At 57.0% G+C, this 22022-nt stretch overlaps 6 protein-coding genes across 6 annotated transcripts; 2 read left to right on the top strand and 4 right to left on the bottom strand.

The window, feature by feature from the left end:
* Window positions 1-1380: 1380 nt before the first annotated feature.
* N657DRAFT_399617 (uncharacterized protein) lies at window positions 1381-2677 on the bottom strand. Its single transcript, XM_062787188.1, has one exon. The coding sequence runs from the start codon at window positions 2308-2310 to the stop codon at window positions 1615-1617; it is 696 nt and encodes a 231-aa protein (XP_062648400.1). The 5' UTR covers window positions 2311-2677; the 3' UTR covers window positions 1381-1614.
* A 2899-nt stretch (window positions 2678-5576) lies between these two features.
* Window positions 5577-6781, bottom strand: N657DRAFT_644873 (uncharacterized protein). Its single transcript, XM_062792843.1, has 2 exons — window positions 6593-6781; window positions 5577-6538 (listed from the first exon to the last, which is right to left on the bottom strand). The coding sequence occupies exons 1-2, from the start codon at window positions 6744-6746 to the stop codon at window positions 5769-5771; spliced, it is 924 nt and encodes a 307-aa protein (XP_062648399.1). The 5' UTR covers window positions 6747-6781; the 3' UTR covers window positions 5577-5768.
* Window positions 6782-12588: 5807 nt separating this feature from the next.
* On the top strand, window positions 12589-13308 carry N657DRAFT_633664 (uncharacterized protein; the record flags this gene model as incomplete). The annotated part of the gene is made up of 5 exons (XM_062791225.1): window positions 12589-12706; window positions 12772-12822; window positions 12917-12921; window positions 13038-13155; window positions 13226-13308. The coding sequence occupies 5 exons, from the start codon at window positions 12589-12591 to the stop codon at window positions 13306-13308; spliced, it is 375 nt and encodes a 124-aa protein (XP_062648398.1).
* An 89-nt stretch (window positions 13309-13397) lies between these two features.
* On the bottom strand, window positions 13398-15317 carry N657DRAFT_690121 (uncharacterized protein). Its single transcript, XM_062797029.1, has one exon. It carries the CDS (start codon window positions 15016-15018, stop codon window positions 13702-13704), a length of 1317 nt encoding a protein of 438 aa, XP_062648397.1. The 5' UTR covers window positions 15019-15317; the 3' UTR covers window positions 13398-13701.
* A 1856-nt stretch (window positions 15318-17173) lies between these two features.
* On the top strand, window positions 17174-19201 carry N657DRAFT_552399 (HPC2-domain-containing protein; the record flags this gene model as incomplete). The annotated part of the gene is made up of 1 exon (XM_062787913.1): window positions 17174-19201. A coding segment is annotated over one exon (2028 nt), but the record flags the coding sequence as incomplete, so codon positions are not given.
* A 621-nt stretch (window positions 19202-19822) lies between these two features.
* N657DRAFT_571033 (MFS general substrate transporter) lies at window positions 19823-21896 on the bottom strand (the record flags this gene model as incomplete). Its single annotated transcript, XM_062788781.1, has 4 exons — window positions 19823-20687; window positions 20775-21188; window positions 21265-21582; window positions 21724-21896. 4 exons carry the CDS (start codon window positions 21894-21896, stop codon window positions 19823-19825), a joined length of 1770 nt encoding a protein of 589 aa, XP_062648395.1.
* Between the last annotated feature and the right edge of the window lie 126 nt (window positions 21897-22022).

The raw sequence follows: 22022 nt of genomic DNA, 5'->3' as shown, positions 1-22022 counted from the left end.
AGCAACTAATGAGCTCCAGTTCTTTCTCACCATCTTCTTGTCTCTTGGCCTCGCCAGCGGTATTTGACCAGCCAAGCCTTGTTCCTCCGTGAGAGAAAGGAGGTGGCTCACCCGGGTTGTGATGTCGGTTGCCTGCCCGAAGTCGGGGGAGAATGGAGGCCTGGCCAACTCGCTAGCTCGTCGGATCTAAGATGCATTACCTCCGAGCCTTATCTTCATCAAAGTGAAGTCTTTCTGTTCTGTAGCCTTGCGTATCATCAGAACCAAGGGAGCTGGGAGCCTGCACAGACGGAAGCATGGCCGTGTCCGGGAGCGGCTTCAGAGATCCATGTATCTGCCAGCGGGATTGTCATGGGAATGCAAGAGGATTTCAAGCTTATTTCACGGCGCGCCGACCGGCCCCTTAGCGAGCACATTGGCGTTCTTGGTATCCCCTCCTTCCAAGCCTTGGCCTTCAGCTTGCGCAAAATTCTGGGCTGGGTTGCGTTTGACGCTTTGCCACAAATCTCATCCATCATACCAACGCTATGCCGAGACGCAACCGGGTGGTTGGCATGCATTTGGCTGTGAGGTACGGATTAATTGTTACTTGAGTGCAGTGGCGCTCTCGGAGTTTCGCTTGTTATCGCGACTTCAATAATCAGTAGTGTCCCTTGTGGTCAACGCCCAACTGCAGGCCGAGCGGCCAACATGGAAACCAATGGGTGCTGTGACTTTCAGGGCGCGATGGCGCCAACCCGTCATGGAACGCTCCAGTTTAGTGTTGGCACTTACTCAGATCCTTCACCCACTAGCGTGTGGGCTGAGTCGTATTCGTTCGTCCGGTCAGGGGTTCAAATTCTGAGCGGGAAACCTTACCGCACTTCGGGGTTACCAAGTCCCCGTCTCCGATCCCTCAACGGACTGAACAATTTGCGGCTCTTATCATTGTCTCCTCTATCGCTGTTTGTCGTCACGGTACATAGATGGCATTGCCAAGACGTGATTCGCGCTGAGCGATTGCCGGTTTGGGACCATTCCGGACTACCTTTCCATGGTGTGTCTGATTCCATCGCCCTCCTGAGGATCGCAGGCATCCAGGTAAGCGGGCAAACCCATCAAATCTTGCGGGTGCCTTTGCACATCATGGCCTGGATCCTCTCGTAATAAAAAAGAAAAAAGAAGAAAAATAAACCTTGCAGCAGCGCTTGCTCCTTCCACCCGCCACGGCGAATTGCAGACTACAAAACGCTCGTGAGTTTTGATTCCGCACCTTTGACGCTTATAGGACATCTACTTGTGCGTACTGGGTACTTCATCCCGTCATCGCCCGTTCTAGCCGACTGCGCGGCGGGTGGCAGTCGTCTGTTTAAGGTTAAAGTCATCGAGACAACCCGAAACAACCCTGGCCCAGGCCGCTTGGGACTCGGGTCCGGACTTCAAGTGGCGCCCTTCAGCCAGCCGGGGATTCCGCATGAGTATCGGTCAGTCGGTTAGCAGGTCCGCCTCTTGGCCTATCTGGCTTCATTTCGAGACCGTTTGCTGTGTCACGCAAGGCAGCACGATCAGGCGGCTAACCTTGTGGTGCACAGAAGGATTGTTGCACAAGGTTGGGTGCCAGCTGGAAAAAGGGTATTACCACGGGAATTGATTGGGCTGCCTGTGTCGGTCACTCAGCAAACCGTACAAACAACAAGCCTCCCACAATCCCGCACAGCATCTCGGGCGTAAAGCGGGCGTCCAGATGCCTGCCGTGGAGAGGAGGATGGCTGAGGACCGAGGGATGAAGGCACCATCGCGAGCTGGTATCCGTATCCGTATCGCGGCGGCCAAGATGTCGGCTTGCTGACTCGGATTGTTCGGATTGCAAAGATGCGAGGCCAAGGCTGCCGCCAGGCCTTTCGTTCGTTCTTGCTGCAGGGACCTTTGTTCTGCAGCGGACCGCGAAAGCCAACGCAGTACGGAGTACCTACACGTCCAGGGGAAGCAGTCTTTTGGCCCCATTTCATAAGCACTCAAAAGGACTTGCAGGCGAGGCCTCGGACTCGGCACCCAAAATTCCCCGTCGTGGCCCCCACAAGCGGGCGTGAGCACCTCACTGCTGAAGGGCGCCCGCAACAAGCATCTGGACAAACAGCAACTTACAGGACTTGGCGCAGCTGTATTGCACCAAGCCGCACACAACGCAGCCTCTCGGGTCGTGTTTTTGGTGTGTTCCAAGGGACCCAGAACCCACCCTTCGACAGAATCGAAATTATGGCGGCGATGGAGTTTGTGTGTGCGGCCCAGCCCCGTGGGGCGCGAGACGTCTGGCGGCCGCTCTTCCATCATGAAATCGGTGCGTTGTTACTCCGTAATTACGGGCAAAGCGAAGGTACCGAACTCGAAGGTGCTTTTGGCAAGTGATGTCACGAAAATGCAAACAGATGACTACAACAAAGATGTCGAGGAAGCATTAAAACAAATAAACTTGGAATAGGCGATCTTATAACATTCTCTGAGGCGGCAAGTCGACTTGTCTATTTGGACAGCCCCACCTGCCTTCGGTGCACAGCCATTAAAGCCTCTTTTTGGTTTGAGGCCCACCTCTAAGCCGCACCAAGACTTTACAGCCAACACCAACTGTCATATTCAATCAAGGCTACTCACTTCATTACTTAGCTACTTCAGTTGAATAGATAGTCAGTCGAATTTCGATCATACAAATCGCAACCATTACAATGCACTATATACTTTAGGCCTAAGTACACTAGTTTGTGTATACCTCCTAAGGCCCCGGTACGCAAGTCCAACACACCCAGCGCTGGAGTTTGCGGGCTTGGCCCCACATCGGAGCTTGGCCAAGCAGCTTGTGGGTGGGGCTTTGTATCCAAAGGGGCTTAACGGCTGTGCCCGTAGACGGGGGTATGCCCCAATAGACAAATCGCCGCAAGTGCTGTTCTGTTCCCTCAATAATCCGTACAGAGTAGGGAGTTCCGAGACATGGAGTGCTTTTGTGTCATCGATGGCTCGCCAATCGCAATGAACCCCGCACTCAACCCGCTTTAAGCTTAAGTCGTTGGTTCGCCATTAGGACACCCAGCCTCACGTGGCGGAGCGGGATGCCTGGTTCAACTTTTTCTCGCTGGTTGCACACGGCAGAGGAAACACTCGAAACATGACCAAGGAGGACAAGGAAAATTTGTAAACCGGTTCACACACCACAACCCTTGCAGCTGGGACTCTCCATCATACGAGGTGACTTTCTTTGCCTCGGCCCAACGAGCCAACACTCGCTGTGCTTAACCTTGGCCATGGCCGAGGGGCAACCATCCATGCCAAAACTGGACACGTTCTCAGACATCGCAAGCTCGCCCGGAACAAAGAATGTCACCGTGTCCCCTCGCAAGCTTTTGCGGCACTGCTCTGTTTTGATAAACAAAAGGCTGATCAGTCCTATCGCTGCACTGTATTGTACGCTCCAACAGAAGCTGACGCGTCCTTGTGACATGGGGGGTAGGTTGAACATGCATTTGTCGTGCTGCAACCGTTGGAAGCATTTGTGACGCGAGTCAGGCCACCTCCGTCGCAATTGACTTGCGGCTCGAGCTGTCACAACTTTATTGCCCAAGTGGAACCTCCTCTCAAAGTGGACCGCGCTCTCGAAAAAATACGGATCATGATCGCCGCACCCAAACCGTTGTGCAACATCAAGGTTGTTCGAGCCTCTTCTTCAATCCTTCTCGAGTTGTTCCGAAGTCTCCCCATCAGCGCCAAATACAGATACCGCGCGGTAGTTGGCAATTTGATGACTGGCAGCCGAGTGGATGACTTCAGAGAGGTGAAAACTAGAACCAAATAACGGTACACACAAGTAATGCCAACCAACCACGATACAATGTAACTCAACCATATATCCATCCATTTTTGCACGTCGCCCAAGGCTCGCCTTGAGCAAAATACGCATACGTGTACACAATGTAGAAATCAGCAATGTTTATCGGCAACCCCCTTGGTTCCCTCTTCCTTTTCCCGCTCGAGCCGAGCCAAGCAGCACGGCCAAGTCAAGCCAAGAAGCACATCGCCTGACTTTGGTCTTGGGCCGCGTTTGTACGCTCGAGGAGACTTTTATGTTTTAGTTATGCCCTGCCATTTCATCCGGCCGCGCCAACACGTCGAGGACTCGGGGTCAGATCGCCCAACCACAGACATCTATCCTTGTGCTGCCGTTCAGCCAGTACTTCTCAGTGCAAGCCCAGGGACGAGAGGAACAGTATGGCCGCTGAGGCCGGGTTTATCACGGACCTGAGGGGCTTCGGCCCGTTGTCTTTCGGAAGGTGGTAGTGTGCGGAACCAACAACATAACGTCGGTCCGGTTCTGTGCCGCTCAGAGTGACATTCAACAACTTACCTTGACTACGAAAACAAGTCCGAGGTGGAAGGTGGCCGTGAGACGTAGTACTCTTCGTTCGGTCAGTCGTCGCTGATGAAACTAATCCCGGCATCATCCACTCTCCGCAGCCAAGCATCCCGAGAACCAACAACGCCCCCTCAAGCCCGGACTGCACACGGCTTGAGATTAAAACCAAGCGGCCAAGCTCGCAACCGAGGCGCTACAACGTCCCTCCAACTTGGGTAAGGTTGAGCGGTTGAAGTTGGCTGCAGGGTTTAGCCTCGGCGGGCCGGGACATGCCCAGACAATCCCATGCGCGGGCCCAGATGAACCTCACCTCATGGTTATATATTGTACTCCTACCTATGCTGGTTGTGCTACACCATTACGTATCATAAGCTCCGCCTGGCGATCCGCGCGATCACCGGCGTGGTCCACCCGTTCCCTCCCCCCCCCAAGCCCAAACGTCGGGAACGTGTGGGTATCTCACAGGGGATGGCAAAGCAAGTCGAGTAAATTCGAAGAGATGCTGAATAAATACCGGTATGAACTGCCGTGTCATATATGGTTCTGACTAATAACGCCGAGTAATAAGAGCGGCTCAATATGGTGACAAGAGGGCTCAAGTTGGGCATCCTCTGACCTTTCATGCCCAGTAGATGGGCCGCTTTCATCGTGGTAAAATCCCTACTTGAGCGAGAAGGGTGCCCTGGGAAGCCTGATACAGGCAGGAGGCAAGACTGATGACTTGGGAGAGAACTGGTATTGCATGTGCGGTGTCTGACACTCGACACAGTCCTCCCACCTTCATGATAAAGGATGAGCAAACGAGAAGACTAGCGAGAGTGCAGGACCTCCAGAATGTTTCCACGTCCCCCTAAGCCTAAATAAAGCAAGCTCTCCGAAGCATGCATTATGGATATCCAGTACGACAAATCTCCTTCAGTCACCTCATAACGAAGGAAGGGTGAAGATACCCCAATGTCCTGTTCAAAGGTCAACTTCAGCTAGAACTGGAAGCAGGGTAAGCTTATCCCACACTCCTCCTGCACGTAAGGAGCTACACACATATAGAGTAAAAGTATTACATGTATACTGAGAGAATGAGGGTCCTTCCTTCGAAAAGCATTCTTACAGATCCCAGAAAGACGACAGCCTCGGTTGTTGGGGCGGTTTATGAGCACTTGTACTCAAGATCAAGTTTGAGCTGCCTTCCGCCATTTCAAAAAGACATCAAGAATGTGCATTTCCTTTGTGGAGAGATCTCTAGATGTAGGAAAACGCAGTGCGAGAGTTTTTTCCCTCAATCACCAGTGTGGTATCCGACAAAGCCTAAACGCCATCGCTATGCTGCTGTACCTCTACCAAACTACAAATTATTAAAGAAGAAAACAGACACCTCATTCCTTCGCGTTCGTCACCGACCTGCCCGAACAGCACCAGCCCCTTGCCCACCCAGACCCCCCACCGGAATTAGCCCGCGGTGCCGGCCTGTGACAACCTGTCTCATCTGCGCAACCACCTTGGCATTCTTGCTCCTCCTTCCCTCACCAGACGCGATATACTCCTGGAACCACTTCTCCTCAGCTCGGTCAAGCGGCAGACTGACAAGCTCCCTGCCGCGCGCGCCGCCAGCCTGCGGGTGCTCCAGCACCGACGCCACCAGTTTTTCGAAAAGCTGCTGTCGCGCGTGATCCGGGTAGGCGCGCGAGAAGCGCAGCGCTGAGGTGACGCTTGTGCGCGCCAGCGCGCCGAAGAGCAGCTCGAGCGCTTCGGAGGTTTGTAGCATGGGTTGTACCGTGTGGTAGTAGGCGAGGGGGAGGCTGTAGTCGTCGTCGTCTTCAGCGGCGGCGGCCGACGATGACTTGCCGTGGCGTACGAGCACGGTGATGATGTCATCCGCGAACTCGGAGGGCAGGGACGGGTGCGCGAGGTGCTCCAAAGCGAACTTAAACTCGCGCCGGTCCATGTGCCAGAGGCCGCGCATCAGGATCTGGTAGTTTTTCGGGAGGCCGGATTCCTCGGCGAGTGCCTCGGCGAGGTTGGAGCGCGCGCCGCGGAGCTCGTCGTAGTCGAGGAGGAGGTAGTAGAAGACGGAGAGCTTGGCGTGCGGAGAGACTTTGGCCTCGCAGATTTGTTGGTGCAGGGCTTGGAGCCCGCTGTCGCCCCGTGGTGGGTATGCTTTGCCTGGTCGAGTGTCGGTCAGTAGAAGTACATTGGAAGAGGGGGGGTTGTGCGCACCTTCGCCGACTCCGAGCGCCTTCAGCACGCGGTCGATGAACAGGATGCCGTCGAAGGTCTTCCGGAATGTCTCAATCTGTCGGACGCCATTTTGATCGTATGGCTTCGGTCCGTCGGTCGGAAATGCAGCGTTGAACTGGAAAAGGTCCAACATTTTGGCGTTCGGATTTGAGTGTGCGAAGATTGTTTGGTAAGCTTCAAACTCTCGTCTCGGGAGTAGAAGCTTGGAGCCTTGGTCAACAACTCCCGTCTTGGCAGAGGTTAGACTTCCAGCGCGCTTACCGCGTTGTCACGAGATGTGGCGTCGGGATTGAGGGGCTGGGTGGCTTGAGCTGTGGCTGCAATTGTTTACAACAGCGGGGCGCATCAGCGACCGCGACCACATTTGTTTACCTTGCAGGTTGCATCTCATTTGGGACATATTAGTTGTCGAGCGCAACTGGTTTCTTCCTCACTTGATAACTATCACCATGTCAACGCGACCTACACGACGGGCTGCGGCTCGTCGCACCACGATCGTCGATTCTTCAGACGAGGACGGAGAAAACGCGCCCCAAGCTGCCGAGGACAGCGGAGACGACTTCACACCTGCGCCAGCAGCTAGCCCCCGTCGTTCAACCGCTAGGAGGAGTATCACGGCCGCGGCCGAACCGCCAACACGAAAACCATCCTCGGCCTCAGCGCCAGCACCCAAGCGCCGTGGTCGCCCGCCGAAGAATAGGAGCAGTGTTGCGCCGCCCTCCATCGTCGAGCCCAGCGAGGTGTTCGACCCCGACCAGACAGCGACCACAGCAACGACGGCATCGCCAGACGACGGAAATGCTCCAGTCAAGAAGCAGCCCCGAACGACGCGGAGGAGTGTCGCGCCTCGCGCCGGCAAGTCGGCCACTCCCGAACTCGAGCCACCACTTGTTTCCCCAAAGGCCTCGGTGTCGCCTGCGAATTTTCACAGCGTGCCATTTGCCGACATCACAACCGCCGCCACCAACGAACAGCGCCGCCAGGAAGACGAGACGGTGCTGGCCACCGCCAAGCCCATCAAGGTCTTGGACACCATCCTCGAGAAGCCCATGGACATCATGCTCAAGTCGCGTACCATGGCCATGCCGACGGTGGAGGATACCGGCCCGAAGCCGCGCATCGTAATCACCTACCTCATCCTCACAAACTTCAAGAGCTACGCCGGCAGGCAAGAAGTGGGACCATTCCATGCGTCGTTCTCTTCAGTTGTCGGGCCAAACGGCTCCGGCAAGTCCAACGTCATCGACTCATTGCTTTTTGTGTTCGGCTTCCGAGCCAGCAAGATGAGACAGGGCAAAATTTCCGCCCTGATTCACAACTCTGCCCAATATCCTGACCTAGACTACTGCGAGGTCGCCGTGCACTTCCGCGAAGTCATAGACCTGCCCGGCGGTGACCATGAAGTCATCCCAGACTCGGATCTAGTCATCTCGCGCAAGGCTTTTAAGAACAACTCCAGTCAGTACTACATCAACGGCAAGTCGTCCAACTTCACGACCGTGACCACTTTGCTGCGGGACCGCGGCGTGGATCTGGACCACAAGCGCTTTCTGATTCTTCAGGGTGAGGTCGAGTCGATCGCGCAGATGAAGCCCAAGGCTGCCAACGAGCACGACGACGGCCTCCTCGAATATCTCGAGGATATCATCGGGACATCCAAGTACAAGACCCCAATCGAGGAGGCAGCTGCCGAGGTGGAGACGCTCAACGAGGTCTGTATGGAAAAGAGCGGCCGTGTCCAGCATGTCGAGAAGGAGAAGAACAGCCTGGAGGACAAGAAGGACAAGGCATTGGCGTACATCCGAGATGAGAACGAGCTTGTCTCGAAGAAATCTGCGCTGTACCAGATCTATGTCGGCGAATGCGACGACAATACTGCCGTCACGGAGGAGGCCATCAATCAGATGCAGTCGCAGCTTGACGCTGAGCTCGAGAAGCACCACGGGAGCGAGCAGATCATCAAGCAGCTTGAGAAGGGCTACTCGAGAGGCAGCAAGGACTACGAGGTTCAGGAGAAGGAAGCCCAGGCATTGATCCAGGAAATGATCAAGTTCGACCAAGAGCGCGTCAAGTTCGACGAGAAGCGCAAGTTCCTGGCTGACAAGCGGAAGAAGTTGGAGAAGACCATCGCCAACGCCGAAGGCTTTGCTTTCGAGGCCGAGCAGACCATTGAGCAATGCGCGCATGAAATCGAGACACGCGCTGAGGAGATCGCTTCTCTGGAGCAGCGTGTCAAGGAGGAAGAGGCCGAACTGGCGACCATCCGAGACAGCCTCAAGGGCAAGACTCAGCATCTCTCCGACCAGATTGCTGCGAAGCAAAAGTCGCTCGAGCCTTGGAAGGACAAGATCAATCAGAAGCAATCTGCGATTGCTGTCGCCGAAAGTGAGATGGCCATTCTGCGAGAAAAGGCCAATGCCGGCGCGGTTGCCCTCGAGGAGATGCAGGTCAAGATCGCTGCCATCGAAGAGAGTCAGGCTGCCAAGACAGAGGAGCTCAAGCAGTGCCAGGTCGACAAGGCTGCCTTGCAAAAGGAGGGCAGGAGAGCCGTGGCCGAGCTGGAGAAGCTCTCTCAAGAAGAGCCCAAGCTTCGCGCGCAGCTCTCGAATGCCCGGCAGAAGGCGGAAGAGGCGCGGTCGAGTCTCTCTGCCACTCAGACACAGGGCAACGTTCTCGCCGCGCTGATGCGCATGAAGGAATCCGGCCGTATCGACGGATTCCATGGCCGGCTCGGCAATCTAGGCACCATCGACCAGATGTACGACGTCGCTATCTCCACAGCGTGTGGCGCGCTCGACAACTTTGTCACAGACACTGTCGAGGCGGGCCAGCAGTGCATCGAGTACCTGAGGAAAACGAATCTTGGCCGTGGCAACTTCATCTGTCTTGACAAGTTGAGAGTCCGCGACTTGTCCCCCATCCAGACGCCAGAGAATGCGCCACGCCTGTTTGACCTGATCAAGCCCAAGGACGACAAGTTCAGGCCGGCTTTCTACCATGCTCTGCAAGACACGTTGGTAGCGAAGGACCTGGCTCAGGCGAACCGCATCGCCTACGGCGCCAAGAGGTGGCGTGTCGTCACGCTTGCCGGGGAACTGATTGACAAGTCCGGTACCATGTCCGGTGGCGGTACCACCGTCAAGAAGGGGCTCATGTCCTCCAAACTCGTTGCGGACACGAGCAAGGAGCAGGTTGTCAAGCTGGAGGCGGATCGCGATGTTCTCGAGCAAGCATTCCAGGAGTTACAGGAACGTCAGCGAGAGCTTGAGGTTCGGATCCGCACCCTAAAGGAACAGATTCCGGAACTCGACACCAAGATGCAAAAGATCCAGCTCGACATGGACAGCTCACAAAGGAATCTGGCAGACGCTCAGCGCAGAATTAAGGAACTTGCCAAGGAGCACCAGCCCTCCAAGGCCGACGACAGCCGCATTGTCGCCCTCGAAAAGGAGATTGCTAAGCTCAACAGGGAAGTTGAGAAATTGCATGGCGAGACATCGAGTGTGGAGGACGAGATTAAGGAGCTGCAGGACAAGATCATGGAGATTGGCGGCGAGAAGCTCCGCGCTCAGAGAGCCAAGGTGGATGCACTCAAGGAGGAGATCACCTCCCAGAACGAAGAGATGTCGAATGCCGAGGTTCGCAAAGCCAAGGCCGAGAAACAGATCGTCAAGCTCAGAAAAGACCACGCCAAGGCCACCAAGGAGCTCGAGGCCGCCACCCAGGAGTCTGAGAACCTGGAGGAGGAGATCCAGAACCAAGGAGACGAGGCCGAGAACTTTAAGACCAGGGTCGAGCAGGCAAAGGAGGCTCTGTCGGCCAAGAAGCGGGAGCTGGCCGAGATGAAGGCTGAACTTGATGAGAAGACGGCCGAGCTGAATGAGACGCGCGCGGTCGAAATTGAGATGCGCAACAAGCTGGAGGAGAACCAGAAGGTCCTTGCCGACAACCAGAAGAAGCGGCGCTATTGGGAACAACAGCTTTCCAAACTGACCCTGCAAAACATCGCGGATTTGGAGTCGGGCGGCAGTTCAGCAGCTCCGCTCCCGCCTCAAGCTCCCCAGGATGGGGACGGAGATGTGGACATGCAGGACGCTGACGCGCAACTACAAGCCGAGATTGAGGACGCCACCATGACCCAGTCAACACACGACCAGCGCCAGTCGGCGCCCTTGGAACTCCCGCAGTACAGCAAAGACGAGCTGGCGGGCATGAACAAGAAGCATCTCGAGGCCGAGATCGCTGCGCTCGAGGAGAAGATCCAGAACGTCAACGTCGACCTGGGCGTGCTGGCCGAGTACCGCCGGCGGGTCGAAGAGCACGCGGCGCGCTCGTTGGACCTCGCCAGCGCCGTGGCGCAGCGCGACGGGGCGAAGAAGCGCTGCGATGACCTCCGCCGGCTGCGCCTCGAGGGCTTCATGGAGGGGTTCAGCACCATCTCGCTGCGGCTCAAGGAGATGTACCAGATGATCACCATGGGCGGCAACGCCGAGCTCGAGTTGGTCGACTCGCTCGACCCGTTCAGCGAGGGGATCCTGTTCAGTGTCATGCCGCCCAAGAAGTCGTGGAAGAATATTAGTAACTTGTCGGGCGGCGAGAAGACGTTGAGTTCGCTGGCGCTCGTGTTTGCCCTGCACCATTACAAGCCGACGCCGCTGTATGTCATGGACGAGATTGATGCCGCGTTGGATTTCAGGAATGTAAGTCCTCCCCTTCAGCCCATTTCCCATTTCCCACTTGCTTCTTCTTCTTTCCCGCGTTATCCCACGTCGCCGAAAACCGCTCCCGGGGCGAACGATACGTATAGATGACTAATATGATTTGATGATGCCCCCAGGTGTCCATCGTGGCCAACTACATCAAGGAGCGCACCAAAAACGCCCAGTTCATCGTCATCTCGCTGCGCAACAACATGTTTGAGCTCGCCGCCCGCCTGGTTGGGGTCTACAAGGTCAATCACATGACCAAGAGTGTCACGATTGAGAATAAGGATTATATCGACCGCGGCCGTCGCCAGGGCCAGAGTCAGCAACAACAGCAAGGGCAGCACCAGCAGCAAGCGAGGGGGCATTTACAGCACCAACAACACCAACAGGTTCGTGCTGCTTCAACTTCTGTTCTTCCGCACCGCCCGAAATGAAAAGGGGGGTTGTCCTGTTGTTCTGGTTTTTGTGGACTTGTCCGTCTAGTGTGGTGGGCGTTGTTTTGGGAAAGGGGTTGAAGGGACCTGCCTTCCTTCTTTGTTTGCTGTTGTGATGGGTCGGTTGTTAATATCTGTGGTGTTTCTGTTAGACCCCCATTACTCCTGCGTCGATCCGTCGTGTGGGGTAGGAAGTGTGTTTCGTTATGGCGTGTTTCCGGGTTTGGGTTGTTGTGCGGGATGGGCTGTTGGAGGTCGGTTCTGGGTTATCAGACTTTGGGGCTTGGCTTGGAATGGAGGGCTGTTTCCTTTGTGAGGTATATATACATGGGTGGGAAGTTGGATGGAGGGAGGGTTGTTTGTTTGTTGGGGATAAAGATTGGGGAGGGGGTTTGTGATCCCTCGCTGGTTCGGTTGATGCCGTCATGAAGTCGTGTTCTGCGTTTTATGCTCTGCTTGGTTGTTACCTTGGTACGAGGGCTTTGTTCAGCTGCCGCTGGTGCCCTCTGGTTGTGTGACATCTGTGTGGTGTGGCTCAATGCCGGGTGAAGGACGTATACTCTTCGCGCTAGCTGGGCCATCAACATGGACTCGCTGCTATGGGATGACACCGTAGGATGGGGCTTTGTCTAAAGAACTCGAAGCATATGAGGGCTCTGACCACTAGCAAGGCAAGAACGTGGGGTTTGCCTGTTGTGTTGGGACGAAAGCGCATGGAAGCTTTCAGAGAGTGCTGAAGGCCAGCTGCCTGGCGATTTCTGTTGCGTTACTCTTCTTGCGGCAGCAGATTCCGAAACTGTCACCAACTATCTCATACATCATCATCGCCATCAACATGCAGTTCCTCGTCCTCCTCGCCACCACGGCCACCGTAGCTGTCACGGCTTTTCCGGAGCGTCTTGCTGCGAGAGGCGATCCCCCCGCCGAGGGTGGCGGCTTTGTTCCGCACTGCTGTATGTTTCCATGACGAATGGTCATTCGTTCTGCGAGACTAGGTTGGGCTAAACTCACGATGTAGATGTCTACGAGGTGAATGAACGTGGCGTCAACGTCGGCGCCTCACCGGCAAGTGCGGCGACGACACCATCTTCGACATGCTGCATGGCACGTCGCTCGACCTCAACCTGTGCCTCGATAACTACAACGGGGCGCTGACTTGGCAGGACAAGTAGGTTATCTACTATCCTCGGGCCACTTCTCTTCTGTTGCCTCACTTCCATATTACATGCAGAGAGTGTTGCAGATTGAAATGGATGGATGGGCTGACTTGTTACCTAAATCCAGGGGCAACGCCATCGCTACCAGCTGCAAGGACTGCAAGAGTCGCACTTTGATCCCCAGTGGATCGAATGTTCGTGCAGGGACGTCTGGGGCGGTTGGAGACAGACGTCGTTGGATCTGAGTAAGTTTGCTCTCCCTCCTTCTACATCTCCCTCCGACCAGTGTAAGTGCTAATGGTGGGTGGCAAACAGACGAGGGCGTTCGCTATGACCGGAAGCCCAATGTCCTCGCGTGCTTCGGGAATCTAGGGATTTCGACCGATCCGAAGGCTTGATGGTGGTTGGGAAACGGAGAGGGCGGATGCCGAGCTTGGGACAAAACCCCATCAACTGAGGAGACAGCAAATCTCTGCTTCAGTATCATCGAGAATAGAGTCTTGATTTTGGTTATGTACTCGGGCATCTTCCGTGCCAGTGCTAAGTGATTAGCTTGTCAGACGACGTACCGCAGTGCAGTTGCTGATTGCATTGCCCATTGCCAGCGGACTAGGCCTGACAAATGCACAGCTGTTTCTCTCATGATTAGAGGCCCCCATCCAAGAACATACATCCCGATTCAAGGACATCCGTCCCGAGGCGGTATATTCATATAGGCACGTCCTTGGCTCCTTAACCGCACGATGGCCAGTAAACCGGCCAAAACCCCATCCTCCTCTTCTCTCAGCATGCTACAACCCCCTCCACTTCTCCTTCCACCCGCCCTTCTCAAACAACCACAAGGCCTCCGTCGCATATGCCTTGCAGCTCAAATGCCCCTTCCCCTCAGGCTGCCCAGCCTCCATCTCCAAACTCTCCAGCACCCTGCCCTCTTTAAAGCACCTCCACAGCGCAAAAGCAAGATCGTCCTCTTCCCCACCCCTCCCTCCCGCTCCGGAACCCCAGTCCCCCCTCCCAAGCCGGTACAGCATCCGCCCGAGCGTCTGATACGCCAGACAGCGCTGCGCGGGCACAGACGACCGCGCCAGGCGCGCCAGCTCGGGGATGGTGTAACCCGCGGCCTCGGGCGCCTCGCCATGGTGGTGCAGGCCTTTGGTCACGGGTATGGCGCGGCTGACGCGAGGCGGCAGCAGGGCGCCGCGGAAGTCGAAGCGGAGGGCCGAGACGGGGAGCGAGTCCTGACCCGGGTAGTACGGCGACTCGCGGTCGGCGGTCGAGTCCGGGGTGGGGACGGGCGCCATCCAGGCTAGTTTGGACGGGTCGGCGGGGAGGTCGGGGAAGAACTTCTTGTGCATGGTCTCGAGGAAGTCTGGGTTGGACGGGTCGAGGTCGGGAACGGGCGGCGGGCGGGGGAAGTGCGTGTTGTGAGGGGTGTCGGGTGGGAGGTTGTTGTTGTTGTCGTCGTATGGTTGAGGCTCGGAGGCGTCGGTTTTGAGGCGGGGGATGGATTTCACCGGAAAGAGGTCGGGCGGTGGGACGGGCGGTGCAGCGTCATCATCAAAGGTGACCGACTTCTTGGGCTTGCTTTGGGTGCGTTTCGGGAGCGCGTTCGAGTCGACTTCGGGCGAGGTCTTTGCCTCGTCTTCCACCGTGACTGGCCGTGGCTTCACGGGGGGGATGTGATCCGCATTGGATGGGCCCTGAGGGGGCGCCACGTCGAAGGGCGACGGCCCGTCTTGTTCGTCAAGATTTGCGCGCCTTAGCAGCATTTGGATGAAATCGGGATCCAAGTTGCTGAAGAGCTCCTTTTGGGCGTCTGCGATCTCGTCGGGCGACATGGAGTCTAGCATCGCCTTGTTCTCCTCGTCAATGCCTTGACGCTCATCCAACTTCGTGTCTCTCTTTGAGGTTCCGTCATGTTGTCTCGATGAACGAAATGTCTGGTTTGAGGCTGGTTTCCCTTGTCGCTGCTGCTTGAAGGCCGACGCTCGCGTTTTGTGGGCGGGGAAGCCCGTGGCTGATGGCGCAGGCACTGTTGGGAAGACGGGCGGCGTGATGTCACTGATGTCTCGCTCCTTGATATCGTGGACCTCTAAGGTAATATCCATTTTCACGAGGGTGTCCAACTCGCCGGGCTGCAAGATGGTCTCGGAATGTGGTCGGGTTGACTGATTTAAGCTCGGTCCGTTCTGCACTTGGTTTATATTATCTGATTGCTGGCGGCCCACACTTGTGGAACTTCCATGGTGCTATCGTGTATCCGGAACACATTTGGTACTAGCTTCTTGCAACGAAGCAGTGCGCTTCAAGCCATTCCGTTGGTTTGGGCAATGGTTGGCGAGATTCGACACATCAACACGAATGTACATCTTGCAAGAGACAATTGCGGGCGGGTGCTGTGCTGCGAATCCGTCGTATACTGATAGCGTCCTACAGCTTGTTTGCAATTTTGCACTCAAACAAGTGTGAAACCATCACAAAATATGTAAGGTAATGCTGTTGAGGCATTATACCGTAGTACAGGCAAGTCGTCTTACTTAATAATCGCTCCCCATATGGTAATTGAAACCCCCTCGGTCCCGTTGACCACTCGTCAGGCTGCGGTTTGCAATTGAAACGACCGTGGCCCGTTGTGTAAATTTAATCCTACACCTCCGCGGTTGTTGTCTTTGAGAGTGTGGGGTCAGCGGCTTGAAAGATGGTACGCAGCACCCCACCACATTCAAACGCGGAAACGAGGTACCAATAGCTACAAGACAGGGCTTTGCAGAGAAGGGCAGGAGAATTCGAGCTGAAAGTATCCTCTAGGTACCTGGTACGGGCGCCTCTTCCGCGCGCTCGGCACGGAAGCCTTAGGCCCCACATTCGAACGTTTCTTAATTGAGATCCATGTCACGCCCCCTGAACTGCGAAGCCCGTGAGCCGACCGGGAACTGATTCTCGGGTGGGCCAAGACTTTTCACATTTGCAGCCCTGGTGCCGGCTGTTCGTTGATGATCGACGACAGACGACGAGCATTGATTTCCCTTCCGGTTCCCGTTTCCATCATTCGTTGCGCTAGGCACTGTACATTACCTGGTCACAGTGTTGGTCTTGCGTATCGACTGGAACGACCACCGTACCCGCCGTTGCCAGCTGGGCGAGGTGATGTGAGCCTGTCTTCCCGTTCCATGCCCCTTTCTGGGCCATCGCTTGGCGCCATTCTACAAGCTGCCTGTTCCCTTTAGTTTCACCGTGCCTTGTGTCCCCTTTCTCTTCGTCAATGCACCTCTCCCAATTCCATCCGGCGTTTTCCATGCGCTCACATTCGTTCAATCGTGTTTCCCCATTCGACCACCCCGCCATGCCGTTCTACGGCCCCCCTTCGAGCTTACCAGCCCGCAGGACCTGGTGTTTTTAATTCGCTTTTCCAGATCAAAATTTCCCTTGCGTCCGTGACAGTTCTTAGGTGGTCAGGGCCCCGATTTTCCTCGCCCGCTGCGAAATAATGGAAATGTTCCAAAAACTGAGCCCATCCCCGTCGTCTCTCGCCTCTTCCGCATCCCCCAAACCTTTCTACTCTTTTTCTTCCACTCCAGAGACACACTCAACACCACCAACTTTTCGGATACAGCGTGCAAAACCCATCTCGACCGCCACCTCCTTCTCTTCTGTCCATCGCGCAAACCTCATATTTAGATTCAGCGGATTCTGCTGAATTAAATCCTCGGCGTTGATAGACTGCATCGACGCACGCGGGCCCTATTACCTGAAATCTGTCGCCGACGGCATTTTGGTTTTGCAGCGTTGGCAGAGCCGAAGCCATTCAGAGGTGCAACTCGTCCTCTCCAGCGCGGACCCTGGAGGAGCAACCAAGCCCAACCGACCCTAGCACCAGCCCCACCGTTCTGGTCGCTCAGCCAATCACAAGGTCTTTTTGTTTCTGCAACAGGTCCCCAAAAAGCTCAGGTATTGCCCCTAGCTCTGGGTTCCGAGCAGCCTATCAAAGGCAGCCAAAGACTTTGAAGAGCTGCTTCAACAACCTGAGCACCATTGACGACTTGTTACGTTATTTGTGCTGGCGGCAGTTGGCGCCGCTTTGTTGGAGTGTCCGCGCGGCATTGTTAGCAACACAGGCAAGAAAGGCCGGCAGCACACCGTCACCAACAGCGGAAGCTTGTGCAAGAGGCAAAGTTATCGCATCTTCCTTGGACAAAACCTAGGCCCGCACGAGGAATGGCAGAGAGTGGAGGACCGAGTTTCGAAATGCAGCAACCTCAACACCGACAACAACAGCACTACAGCTCGTCGCCATCACTGTCGTCGGTTCCCACTGGCCCTGAATCGGAGCCCGGCTCTCCCACCAGGATTCTCAACGCCGGCCGAGCCAACATTGAGATGGACGAGATCATCGTCGATCCCAGCTCGGTAGCCCGCTTCTCGATCATGCAGCAGCAGCAACCCACCGAACCCCCCCCCACCGTCCCGCTGACCGCCGCCGGTCTTCCCCGGAAGAAGCCTGGCCGGAAACCCGGCAGCACCGTGAAGCCCAAAGTCCCCGCCGATGGCAGCTCCACCAACCCCGACCAGCCCAGACAACGTCGACCACGGAAGCCCAAGGACCCCAATGCCCCTCCTGCCCAGAGGAAACGTAAGGCTGCCGCCACCGAGGCGAGCGATGCCACCGAAGAGATGGACGCTAGGTCCGCTTCGGGCCCGCCTCGCCAGGCCAAGATTACTGAGCTCACCCCGATGCGCATGGCCCTTGATGCGCGCTCCACCCCAACCGATGTTGGTTTTGCGCCCCCGGCCCCTAAGCGTGAGAGCGGCTACGGGTCCATGAACATGCAGAATCTGCTCAACGAGGAGCCCCAGCCCAAACCCCAACCCGCCGCACCGGCCAGGCAGATGTTTGACCCTATCAGGGGCAACTATGATCCCATCCGGGAATCCGTGACGACGCGTGACCCTTACGGCACGGGGCAGCTGGGCTCACCCCGCGCGCCCACCCAGATAATCAACCGGGCCAGCGCTTCCCCCTCGATTGCCAGCCTGGTGGATCCCCAGCCAGCCCCCACTGTTATGTCGCCTCGTCCCTCGTACACCAACCCCACCTCTCAGCCACGCTTCCAGGACTCGACGTCGGTGCCTCCGTCACCCTCCAACGCGGTGCGGAACGCGCCTCAGTGGATGCCCAAACCTACGCTCACCGAGGCAAGGCGTGGCCCACCGCCTACCCCAGCTCCCGTATCAGCTAGCAAACCCGAGTCCAAGACCATCTCCTTCACCAGCATGACCTCCATCCCCAGCGCCATGTCCTCGGCCGCCTCGACAACACCCGCCGCGCCCGCCGCACCGGCGCAGAGCAACAACAAAAAGATCGCCGCCGTCGTCCAACAGGAGCGCGACTCGCACCTTAAAAAGGCCCGCAGCTCGGCGGCGTCGTCCTCCTCGCCCCAGATTAGCAGCCTCAAGGACGCCCTTCCTCCGCTACCCTCGGGCCCGGGCAACGAGCGCTCCATCCTCGACTTCGGCAAGGCCCGCCCCGGCGAGGAGCTCGAGGCGCCCAGCATCTCGCTGCATATTCCACTGCAGCCGGGCGAGAGCAACAAGTATGTCAACTTCATGCGCATGGCCGAGGAGCGGTACGGCTGGGACGCGCTGCACCCGCGCCTGGCGGCCAGCCGGGAGCGCAAGGCGCGCATCGCCGCGGCGACGGCTGCGCTGGAGAGGACGACGGGCAGTGGGCGGGATGATGGGGAGGGCGAGGAGATGGAGGAGGATATTGTTGAGCAGGGGTCGGATGCTGGGGAGAGTAATGTTGAGATGGGCGGTGTGGGGGCGACAAATGGGAATGGGGCTGGGACGTCGGCGAAACCGGCGCGGAAGAAGAGGAATTTCAAGGAGGACGAGTATGACAAGGACGATGACTTTGTCGATGACTCGGAGATGCTCTGGGAGGAGCAGGCGGCTGCGAGCAGGGACGGTTTTTTTGTGTACTCTGGCCCGCTGATTCCTGAGGTGGAGAAGCCTGCTGCGTCGGAGGAACGACCTCGGCGGGGACGCGGCGGGCGCGGGAGGGGGGGTAGAGGCGGTGCGCGGGGTGGTGGGGAGGGGGGCGGTGGACGCGGGAGGGGTGGTGGGTCCGGTTCGAGGGGCGGTACGGTCCGTAAACCGCGGATCACGAAGCTGGAGAAGGAGATTCGGGATCGAGAGAAGGCGGAACGGGAGAAGCTTGCTCAGATGGCGTCGGCGAAGACGGGGGCGGATGCTGGCGCTGTATCGTCCGGGTTACTGTCGTCGCTTGGGGCCGGCATGGCGCAGCCTGGGGTGGCTATGTGACAGTGATTGTTGGGTACTAGGAAGGGGGTTGTATCATTGCTACTGGCGTTGGCATCTTCGGGAGTCTTGCTTTGCAAACCTTTTCTACACGCCTCTTGATGGAGCGCGATGTATTCATTGATGGTAAAGGTAATACCGGAAGGAAAGGGAACGAAAAGGAGAAAGACTCAACAGGCCGGGGAGCTTGTCTTGCATTTCCACGCTGGACGGGGTCTGGCTGGTTCGGGTAAATGGCGACTTTTGGCCTCGGATGCATCTGTTGGCCGGTCATCAACCTTTTCATGGAGTAATGGGTGGCTGGCTGGTTCGGGGCAGCGACGGCTTGTCTAGCGGCTACAGAGAAGCTTTTTAATGAGGCTCTAGAAATGAGTTTGGAGTCCTGCTTGTTGGAATCAATATTCTGAAAGTCCCGGTGTTGGCTTAATGTACGTAGTAGAGAGATGTGACTGTAGGCCTGGCTGGTTGACTGAGATGGGCCAGGGTCGGCTTTGCAATAATAAAAGCCATTGGCAGACAGTCTTGCTATGTACATTTCGTTGGCAGCGCCAACCACTGCACCAAGTTAACCTATATCACACGCTTACGCCGCAATCAAGCCATCCTTGCTCCCTGTGCAGCCGCCCGCTTCTTCTCCTCATCTCCCTCCACACCCATCACGACGACCACCACTTCCCCCTCCTCCCTCACCCTCACCCTCCTCTCCTCCTCGACCTCTCTCCTTTCCTTCCGAGCCAGCACCCTCGCCTCCCGCCTTTCAGTCTTATCCCTCTCCTCCCGCATCAACCGAATCACACGACTCCTATCCCGTATCCGGTCCCCATACCGCCAAAACACAAACGGGATCGGAATAAGCAAGCATTCCAACCCGCCCAGCAACACCCCGGCCCACCGCGGCGTCAGCGCCGCGTACAGCGCGGGCCCGGCTAAGGGCAGCGCCGCGCCCACGACAGAGCGCAGCACGGCGTTGCCCGCCAGGGCGGACGCCGCGTACAGGCCGTAGGCGGAGGCGAGGTAGTTGCTGCCGTAGATGAAGGAGAGCGTGTTGCCCATGCCGAAGGGGATGCCGCCTAGCGCGATGGGGATGGAGGGATGGATTGAGCGGGGCAGGCTGGTTAGGCTGAAGGTTAATTGGCCTAGTGGTGTTAGCACGGCGCCGATGCACATTACTAGGGCGGTTGCTTCGGGGGTTGGAAATTTAGAATGGGTTGGGTTGGTGGTGGTGGCGAGGGGGGAGTGTGTTGGTGTTGTTTTAGTGGGGGGAGAGGAGGAGGAGGAGGAGGAGGAGGAGAGGATGAGGCGTCGCCAGAGGGGTTCGAGGATGATGGCGAGGAGGGTGCCGAGGCCGATGCCGAGGAAGGAGAGGCCTGTTTGCGACACGGTCCAGCCGCGGTGTTGGGTGAAGACGATGGGGTAGGCGATGAAGCAGAGATAGAGAATTCCGTAGATGACGGAGATCCTTGTGGGGGGTTAGGTTACTGCTGTGCTGGTTCAAAGGGCCATTGGGTTTTGGTTGGTTATTCACGGGTAAGGGGTGTGAGCTGACCAGATGTTGAAAAACCACAGTATCGGCTCGGTCGCGGCCAGCACAAACGGCCGACTCAGATTGGTCTTGAGCAGGTCCAGCGTCGACACGCGCTGGTCATGTCGGCACCACCATCTGCCATCGCCGGTTTCCTTGCGCAGCCTGGCAGCCTTCCTCTGCATCAGCGTTGGCGGGTACGTCTCCTTGACCAGGGCCAGCATGGCCACAGCAACGCCCGCAAGAATCATGGCCAGCCAGTTGCTCCATCGCCACCCCAGGTTCTCATACACAACCCCCCCGATCAGCGGGCCCGTGACCGGCCCGTTGAGCGGCGCGATGCTGTACCACGACATGCACAGCGCGAGCGTCTCGGGCCCGGCAATGTCGACTATGGTCCCGGGGCTGTTGGAGATCATGGCCGCGCCAAACACCGCCCTGTCGCCGTCAGCACACCTCTCCCCGGGATTAGAAGAGGCTGGGAAGAGCAACTTGAAGGAAGAGGACAACGCACCCAATAAACCTCACTCCAACCATCACCCCCAAACTGCCCGCCACCCCACACGGCACAATCAGCAGCACAAACACACCCATACACACGAGATACACGGCCCTCCGCCCGTAGAGCTCGCTCATGGGCGCAACCACCACACTCCCCGCCGCCAGCCCCAGCAGGTACGACGTCAGGCCCATCGTGGCCAGCGGCTTGTCAGCGACGCCAAAATCGGCCATGAGGCCCGGGATCGCGGCCATGTAGCTCGTGCTGTACAGCACGACGACCCAGGTCGCGTACGATACGGCCAGGACAGTGTAGGTGCGGTACCAGAGGGGCCTTTTATATATATATATATATATGCTTGTTTCTCAGTCATGACTCTTTTTTTGGGAATTTTTAGTCTCTTTCAACCCACCCTCAGCCTTGATTTTGTGCAATGGGAGAAAAGGGAAGAAAGTGGGGGAGGTTAACACGTACCAATTGCGGGGATTCTCTGGGTCGGTGGCATCGAGGGTGACTTCGTAGTCTGGCGGGCGGGAGGCGGATGAAGTGACGGAGGTGCGGGTGGCGGTGTGGGCGAGGGCGGAAGGCGGGTTGTGCTCCTCGTCAATGTCGTCGTCATGCTCGTCCGGGGAGGAGGCGGGTTCCATTTCCATCTCGGCGTGGCGGAGGGGCTGGCTCTGGTCGTGCTCGAACATGTACAGCAGGGTTCTAGTGCCGCTGGAGGAGTTGCGGTCTGAGTGAGATAGAGGATGACTGTCTTTGGCAGGGGGTGA

This window comes from Parathielavia appendiculata, assembly GCF_033297405.1.
Source record: "Parathielavia appendiculata strain CBS 731.68 unplaced genomic scaffold N657scaffold_5, whole genome shotgun sequence".
Taxonomy (NCBI): Eukaryota; Fungi; Ascomycota; class Sordariomycetes; order Sordariales; family Chaetomiaceae; genus Parathielavia; species Parathielavia appendiculata.
This window is presented reverse-complemented; position numbering and strand designations above follow the sequence as displayed.